This window comes from Miscanthus floridulus, chromosome 14 (genome assembly GCF_019320115.1).
Source record: "Miscanthus floridulus cultivar M001 chromosome 14, ASM1932011v1, whole genome shotgun sequence".
NCBI lineage: Eukaryota > Viridiplantae > Streptophyta > Magnoliopsida > Poales > Poaceae > Miscanthus > Miscanthus floridulus.
Window position 1 is genome coordinate 47,052,232 of NC_089593.1, and position 9,505 is coordinate 47,061,736.

Sequence of the window (9,505 nt, forward strand, 5' to 3'; positions counted from 1 at the left end):
ATGTCTCTAGTTTTTAAACGTAAGGAGGGGTTGGGCAAAGAGAAATTTCTAGCGAATAGACACTCCCACTAGCCCCCGAGCGATGTCCGAACCCCTGTCGTTGCTGGGGTCGGAGGCTCGGTATCAAAATTAATACGTAAAGTAAGTAAGTAAGGGTGCTTGTCTCTCGGTGGTGGTTATGAGTTGTTCGATCGACCTAGGCACTGGTTTTACCTCGATGGTAAGAGTGATGGGCTTGGGAAGCCTTCACTAGATAAGAGCAGGATCCTATTTGCATCCTACCCGTTCCTCGACCGTGACCAAGCCATCCGATCGACTCGCGTTACCTGTTGAGACAAGTTTTTCCTATGGGAATAGAGAATGAGGACATCCTGCGCAAGAATTTAGTTAGGTAGATAAGCCAAGCAGAGAAAACTTGTCACAAATGGACAACTTTTGATTTTTTGTGTAGCAAACAGTTTCTTAGCTCTTCTCCCCTTTTTGTATAAAGAGTTAGTGCATTCTGACCCTTTTTGTTTGTTAAGGTAATAAAAGCTCAGAGTGTAGGCGAGCTAATTCTGATTACACTAGTGAGCAAAGACATTATAGCCACTAGGGTGTAGGTATCCCACAATCTGACCAGTTATACTCATAGCTTGTTCCTGTAAACCTAGCTCCCAAGTCCTAACGTAAAAAGAGGGGCAGGCATAGAAAATGTTTGCCAAATAGATATGCTCATATCAGCCCCTAAGTGAGATCTAACCCCTTGCCATTGCTGGGGTCAGATGTCACTAAAAATCAGGGAGTTGGATAACAAAAACTAATAAGAGAAAGTGTGTATTTATTAAGGGTAAAAGCAACATAGCTACTCGATGTTCCAGACATTAGTGAAGACATCATCGTCGATGGTCTTCAGCTTGTAGGCACCTGGCTGGAGCACCTTTGCGATGACGTATGGTCCCTCCCATAGTGGGGAGAGCTTGTGGCGGTCCTTGTTGCTCTAGACGAGGTGGAGAACCAGGTCTCCAATGTTGAAGGCCTGACCCCGCACTCAACGGCTGTGGTATTGCTATAACACCTGCTGGTACTTGGCCAAGCAAAGGAGGGCGATGTTGTGTGCTTTGTCTAGTTGGTCCATGGCGTCCTCGAGGGATGCCTCGGCACCTTATTCATCATACACCTTGACCTTTGGTGCTCCGTAGTCAAGGTCGATTGGGAGGACGACTTCGGAACCATAGACCATGAAGAATGGTGTGTAGCCGGTGGCCTGGCTGGGGGTCGTCCTCAGACTCTAGAGCACCAAGGGAGGCTTAGCGACCCATCTTGCGCCAAACTTGTTCAATTGGTTGAAGGTCCTAGGTTTGAGACCCTATAGGACCATGCCGTTTACGCGTTCCACCTGCCCATTCATTTGGGGGTGCACTACGGAGGGCCAGTCGACGCGGATGTGATGTTCATCGCAAAATCAGAGGAACTTTTTCCTAGTGAACTATGTGTCGTTTTCCATGATGATGGAGTTTGGGACTCTGAAGTGATGGATGATGTCGAGGAAGAACAACATGGCCTGCTCGGATTTGATCGCGGAGATCGATCAAGCTTCTATCCACTTTTGTAAATTGTCTATGGTGACAAGCAAGTGGGTGTAGCCCCCGAGCACCTTTTTGAGTGGTCCAACCAGATCGAGTCCCTAGACTACGAATGGCTAGGTGATGGGGATCATCTGGAGTGCTTGGGCCGGTAGGTGAGTCTATCGAGCGTAGTACTGCACCCTTCACAGGTGCGTACAATTTGCTCAGCGTCGGCTACCGTGGTAGGCTAGTAGAAGCCCTATCGGAACGCATTTCTGACCAGGGTTCTAGGCATGGCATGGTGACCACAGACCCCACCATGGATATCGCTGAAGGGTCGAGATGGCGACTAGAGGGGGGGTGAATAGTCTTTTCTAAAACTTAATCACGTCAGCTAACTGATACAAATACGGAATTTAAACTAACGGTCTAGCCAAGACTACACCCCACTATATGTGTTCACTAGCACCTTGCAAAGATAACAATTATGCAACAAAGGTGCCGGGCTAGCTAGAGCTCTCCTAAACAATTCTAGGAGCAAGGTTACACAAACCTATGCCACTAGTACTTTAAGCGACAAGGGAGCTCCTACACATGCTAGTAAGCAAAAGCACAAAGCTAACGATGCTCACTAGCAATGCTCAATAACAAGGCAACCAATGCCTAATTAGAGAGCGCAAATACTTAGCTACACAAACTAAGCAATGCGACTAACAAGGTTACTAAAACCAAATTAGCCACACAAGGGAGCTACTTCTATGCTACACAAGCAAGAAGGTAATTAGCAAGCTACACAAGCTATCTAATTACAAGAGCAACTACACAAGCTTAATATGTATAAAAGTAATTGCAAGCTTGTGTAATGGGGATGCAAACCAACAGGAAGAACAAAGTTGACACGATGATTTTTCTCCCGAGGTTCACGTGTTTGCCAACACGCTAGTCCCCATTGTGTCGACCGCTCACTTGGTGGTTCGGCGGCTAATTAGCATCACCCGCTAAGCCCACACGTCGGGCGCCGCAAGAACCTACCCCTTGAGTGAGGGTAGCTCAATGACACGCTTTACTAGAGTTGCTCTTTGTGACTCCCACGGGCGAGCACAATGCCCCTCACAAGCACTTCTCCGGAGCACCGCACAAGCTTCTTGCGCGCTTCGACGGAGACCACCACCAAGCCGTCTAGGAGGTGGCAACCTCCAAGAGTAACAAGCACCACCAGCTTGCAACTCGATCACCTAGTGCCACTCGATGCAACCTCATGATGCAATCGCACTAGAATCACTCACTCACACAATCGGATGATCGCTATCAAGTATATGTGTGATGGAGGGCTCCCAAGCACTCTCAAGCATGGACACAAAGTCCCCCAAGGTGCTCAGCACCAGCCATGGCTGAAGGCCACTTCTATTTATAGCCCCAAGGGCTAAACTAGCCGTTACCCCTTCACTGGGCAATGGTCGGGCCGACCGGACGCTCCGGTCGTGTTGACCAGACGCTGGACCTCAGCGTCCGGTCGCTCGCAGACGACCACGTGTCCCGGTTCCAACGATCATTTGACTTGACCGGACGCAGCAGCAATCAACTGACCAGATGCTGAACCCCCAACATCCGGTCGTTTCCAATAAGCTCCCGAGCATGACCGGACGCGTCTGGTCGAACGCGATCGGACGCAGCCAGCGTCCGGTCACACTCCAGTTACTGCGTCACCATACGTTAGCCTGACTAGACGCAGCCTTCCAGCGTTCGGTGCATTCAGATCCAGCGTCCGGTCAGTTGACCGACGCCAGCATCTTCGCGATCAACTCGCTTTCACTTCTAACTTCTTCACCCTTGCTCTAATGAGCTAACCACCAAGAATTTGCATCCGGCGCAATAGAAAATAGGCATTCCATTTTCCCGAAAGCGCCGAATCCTCCTTTGTAAATGTGCCAACACCACCATGTGTAAGTGTGTTAGCATTTTCACAATCATTTCCCAAAGGATGTTAGCCATTCAACTTGCCACGCCACTCGATCCTAGCGACAATGCAAAGTTAGATCACTCGAGTGGCACTAGATGACCGATATGCAAACAAGTTTGCCCCTCTTGATAGTACGGCCATCTATCCTAAACCCGGTCATAAACTTCTCTACACACCTATGACCGGTGAAATGAAATGCCCTAGGTTATACCTTTGCCTTGCGTATTCCATTCCATCTCCTTCAACATCGATGCAACACATGCACCAACATGATCAACAATGATATGATCCACTTCATATCATCACATGATCATATTGGTTCATCGATCTTGACTCTACTTGCTCTTCACCATTGCAATCGTCCATCAGCGCCAAGTCTTGCTCAAGCTTCACCGCCACGCGGTCCATCACTCCAAAGCCTTCGACTTGCCCTTCACGCTTGCAGCCGATCCATCAAGCCAAGTCTTGTCTTGATCTTCTTCACCTTGATCACATGACTCAATGTCATGTCTCATGTTCAATAAGCTCCTTCATCATCACATGTGTGAGCTTTGCAACATCTCCAAGCCATTTTTACCTTCATGGCATATGTTGCTCACACACATGTACCTGTGGACTAATCACCTGTGTATCACACATAAATACAATTAGTCTACCTAGGTTGTCACTCAATTACCAAAACCAAACAAGGACCTTTCAATCGCTCAGCAAATGCTTCCCCTATTCGAAGGGGATGTAGCACTGTAGGATCCCCGTGTGGCTTTACTTGTAGAGTTCGCCCTCCACAAGAACAAAGGACTTGGCAGGACGTGCAAGCCATCGAGCCTCCGTCTTGTCCATTGGTAGTGTGTCACGGAGGAAGTAGTCGAGGTAGAGCATCCTCTAGTCGACCAGAGGGTCAAGCTCTATCGCTGTGTCCTCTTCGAGCTCCGTGACTTCAGGGTCGGATGTAGCCGACGGTTGGTCAGCCCCTAGGCTTGGATTGGATGGAGCATCACCGCCTTGTTCTAACCCCTCATAGCGAACCGAGGGCTTGTGTTGGTCACTAGCGAAGATGCCTATTGGCACCGATACTCGACCAGATGCAGCTTTCACAAGCGCAGCCGCCTCACTGAGGTGCCTCAGGATAAGATTGAGCTTGAGGCCGTCGAACATGGCCTCCAACCGGTGGTCTTCTCGGTAATATGCAGACTTCTTGATATCATGGTAGCTTGACTCCTTCATGACTTGGTCAACGACCAGCTTGGAATCTCCTCGAACGTCGAGGCGTTGGATGCCCAATTCGACGGCAACATGTAGGCCATTGATGAGCGCCTTGTATTTGGCTATGTTGTTGAAGGAGGGGAAATAGAGATGGACCATGTACCTCATGCATACCCTGAGGGGTGACACGAAGACCAGCCATGTGCCGGCACCCTTCTTCATCAGTGATCCATTGAATTACATCGTCCAGTAGTCTTGGTTGATGACTGCTGGCGGTATTTGAACCTCGGTCCATTCCGCGATGAAATCAGCCAACACCTGAGACTTGATGGCCATCCGAGAGGCATACGCAATGCCCTAACCCATTAGCTTGAGCACCCATTTCATGGTTCTTCCCGTGGCATCCTAGTTTTGGATGACCTCGCGAGGGGGAAGGACGTCACGACCGTCACTAGATGTGACTCGAAGTAGTGGTGTAACTTCCTCTTGGTGATGAGGACAGCGTATAGAAGCTTCTGAATTTGGGGGTAGCGGGTCTTTGAGTCAGATAGGACCTCACTGATGAAGTACGTAGGGCATTGTACTTTGAGGGTGTGCCCCTCTTCTTCTCGCTCCACTACTAGGGCAGCGCTGACCACTTGCTGGTGGTCGCAATGTAGAGTAGGAGGGGTTCTCCATCGATAGGAAGAACTAGGATCGGGCCCTTCATCAAAATCAGCTTGACCATGTCAAGTGCTTCCTGGGCCTCAAACATCCATTCGAAGTGGTCGGCCTTCTTTAGAAGTTGATAAAGGGGAAGACCTCATTTGCCGAGGCACGAGATGAAGCGGCTGAGTGCGGCAAGGCACCCTGTAACTCGTTGTACTCCCTTTATGTTCTGAATTGGGCCCATCCTAGTGATGGTCGAGATCTTCTCTAGGTTGGCCTTGATGCCATGCTTGGAGATGATGAAACCAAGCAGCATGTCCCTCGGGACCCCGAAGACGCACTTCTCGGGATTGAGTTTGATGTCGTTTGCTTGGAGTTTTGCAAAGGCCTATTCAAGATCAACTACAAGGTGGTCAGCCCATTTGGACTTGACCATGATGTCGTCAACATAGGCCTCAATGGTCCACCCGATGAGGTCCCTAAAACACTTGAGCATACAACACTGGTATGTAGCCCCAACATTCTTCAGACCGAACGACATTATGACATAGCAGAATGATCCAAAGGGGGTGATGAAAGATGTCGTGAGCTGGTCAGACTCTTTCATCATGATCTGATTGTACCTAGAGTATGCATCAAGAAAGCAAAGGGTTTTGCACCCTGAGGTAGAGTCAACTATCTAGTCTCTGCGCGGCAAACAAATTAGATCCTTTGGGCATGCTTTCTTGAGACCCGTATAGTCAACATAGATCCTCCATTCCCACACTTCTTTCATACAAGAATGGGATTGGCTAACCACTTTGGGTGATAAACTTACTTGATGAATCCGGCCACCAAAAGCTTTGCGATCTCCTCGTCGATGGTCCTACGTTTCCCCTCGTCTAAGTGATGCAGGCGTTGTTTCACTAATTTGGAGCCTAAGTGGATCTTCAAGGCATGCTCAGCGACTGCCCTTGGGATGCCTGACATGTTTGAGGGTTTCCATGTGAAGATGTCTCTGTTGGCACGGAGACAGCCGACGAGCGCGCTTTGCTATTCGGAGGAAAGCGTGGTACCAATGTGCACTGTTTTTCCCTCGGTGCTCCTAGGGTCTATGAGGACCTCTTTAGAGCCTTCCGCTAGCTTAAAGGACCCAGTCGACCTTTTGGGGTCGGGTGCTTCTTCGGTGACCTCTTTTCTGATGTCCGCGAGCTCTCCAGAGGCTACAATCACTACGGCGTGATCGCAGCACTCGACTTCACACTCGTATGCGCGCTAAAAGGAGGTGTCGATGGTGATGACCCCACCTGGGCCCGACATCTTTGGGTTGAGGTAGGTGCAGTTGGGGATGGTCATGAACTTCGTGTAGCATGGTCGTTCTAGGATGGCGTGGTAAGTTCCATGGAACCCCACCACTTCGAAAGCGAGGGTCTCCGTCCTATAGTTGGACGGACCCCCAAAGGTGATGGGCAGATTGATTTGCCCAAGCAGCATGGCCTGCTTTCTAGGCATGATGCCATGAAAGGGTGCTCCGGTTGGCCTGATGCGCGCTCGGTCAATGCCCATAGCATCGAGCGTCTCAGCGTACACGATGTTGAGGCCGCTGCCTCCATCCATCAGTACTTTGGTGAGCTACTTTGTGCCGACGATTGGGTCGACCACAAGTGGGTATCTCCCTAGTTGTTGGACGCTCTCCGCGTGATCGGTCTGATCGAAGGTTATAGCGGACACCGACCACCAGAGGAAGGCAGGCATGGCCGGTTCGGTCGCATAGACCACACGACGCATGATCTTCTAGCGGCGCTTGGAGTCACAAGCCTCTGATCCTCCGAAGATCATGAGGCAGCCATTCGGTGTTGAAAAGCTGTCATCCTTCCCCTCGGTGTCGTTCGTGGTAGGGTCGGTGTCCTTCTCATGCTCCCCTTTGTTGGAGCCTCCGAACAAGAACCGCTTCATGAGGGCGCAGTCCTTGTATAGATGCTTGACGGGGAAGGCATGGTTTGGGTATGGCCCCTTGAGTAGTTTTTCGAAGTGGTTTGGAGTGCCCTCCATAGGCTTCCAGGACCGTAGCGCCAGGACCAGGACCGTAGCGCGCTGCCCACTGCTTTGTGGCGCCTGGTGGACCGACGCGTCCCTACCGAGACGCTCTGAGAGTGTGCGCTGGCTAGTATCAAGCTCGCGTTACCGAGACAATGAGCTCTTGGCCTATTGTGCCACCGCACGCTCGAGCAGCGTGTGAATCTTGTGGTGAGCCTGATGATCCTTGGGCATCGCGGCCTCTGGATGGCCATGGAGCAAGGCCACTGCGGTGGCGATGTTCTGGCTTGCCCGAGCGAAGCGAGGGAGGGCTTCATCTTCGACAATGATCCTCCGATTCACATCGCGGGCCATGGCGCGGGCGCGCCCACCGTCTCCATGGTGCTCGATCTCCTGATCAAGCTCCGCGCATTCCTGCTTGAGTTGGAGTTGCGCTTCCTCAATCTCTCGGTGTTGGGCTTTCAGTTGCTCCACCGGCATGCGTGGCGGGGCCACTGTCTCCCTCTCGGCCTCATCGTTGAGGTAGTTTGTTAGGGTAGCCTCCCCCTCGTGGACGCTTTTGATGTGCCCCTTGGGGGTACCCGTCATGAAGCATTCACAAGAGAGGTGATGGCCTCCCCTGCTGGAGTCAGAGCTAGAGGGCGACTCTAGCTCCTTTGCTAGGAGGTCGTGAAAAGATTCCATGACGTGTTTGATCACCCCCATGAATTCATCATTCATGGGAGGTAGAACCATGCGTTGTGCTACAAGATGGCTAACGATCGTCGCGGCATTGCGGAGACCGAAACAAAAGCACTGTCGGGGCGCTTCGTATGAGGTGTTCCGGAGAGAAGGGTTCCCCTCCGGCGAGCCAGGCCATGTCGTTGGCGTCAATGAAGGTGAGACGGCGTGGGTCCTCCCTGGATGGCTGGGGTCCCATGGAGACGCCGAGCTAGCGCTCAAGCCTCCCATAGTCAATGCCGATGGAGGGGAGAGGTTGGATGGCGGCGTGAGCCAATACCAACTCTCCTCCCACTGTGATGATGAAGTCTAGGTCCCCTAAGCGCACGTGTGCGCTCGGGACCCAGCTGATACCGTGGCTAGCCATCCGTGGCCTAATGTTAATGTCGAAACGCGCAAAAGTCTCCTACCCGACGTGCCAAATGTCGGTGTTTCGAGTAAACACCAATGAGTAAATTTATGTTATTGCGCATCTGACCCAGATGGTGTACTAAAAGACACAAGGTTTATATTGGTTTGAGCAAAATGTCCCTACGTCCAGTTCGTGGCTATTGCTCGTGTTGTTAGCACTGAAAAGTTCATAGTAGGGGTTACAAATAGGCTAGAGAAGGATAGGTCCCAAGTATCTGATGAAAAGGTCAAATGGGTGCCGAGAGCTTGGTTGCTACAAAGCTATGTGTGATGTGATACGTGATGTGTTCAATCGATCCGTCTCTTTAGTGGGGTGCCCTGCCTTCCCTTTTATAGACCAATGGAAAGCAGGGATTACAGATGGGAGAAAGAAGAAAAACCAGAGGCAAAGGAGGTCCTTCAAAGATACCAGGTCTTCCTTTTCCTCTGAGCGAGCCCCCGCTAACACGGCAGACGGTGCCAGGGATAGCTCCATGCTGGGTGCATGTCCGCTGATGATGCCATGTTCTGGCTTCGTCAGCAAGTGGTCACATCCCATCCCGCCTCAACGGGCGGCGCGATGGACTAGGGTGCTGATCCGCAACCCTGTGGGAGCAGATGGCGCAATGACCGCATGTCCATTACTGTAGATGATGAGAGTTTCCTTCTGGACCGTAGTGGTTGTCGTATGCTTCCATCAGGATCCGCGTCCGAGGGAAAAAGGCGGCGCCCACAACACTGTAAGACAAATATCGACGTCTACAACACTGTTCGGGCTCTAACGTGCCTGGAAGGGCTTAAAGCGCCCGTCTTGTCATATCCTGACGTACTTTCCTGTAGGCATGCAGAGTATAGTCCTCAGTATTGCGGTTGACTGGAGTGCCCTGTCTTATCTGCGCGCGTAGTTATGAAGGAGCAGCGCGTAGACGTCGGACAAGGCGGAGCTAGCCCCCAGACGTCGAGCGAGGCGGAGCCTGCTCCCGGACGTCGGATGAGACGGAGTGTGCCCTCAGACATCGGG

At 51.3% G+C, this 9,505-nt stretch overlaps 1 protein-coding gene across 1 annotated transcript; it reads right to left on the reverse strand.

The window, feature by feature from the left end:
* Positions 1 to 6,612: 6,612 nt before the first annotated feature.
* Positions 6,613 to 6,954, reverse strand: LOC136503411 (uncharacterized). Its single transcript, XM_066498499.1, has one exon. The coding sequence runs from the start codon at positions 6,952 to 6,954 to the stop codon at positions 6,613 to 6,615; it is 342 nt and encodes a 113-aa protein (XP_066354596.1).
* Positions 6,955 to 9,505: the final 2,551 nt, after the last annotated feature.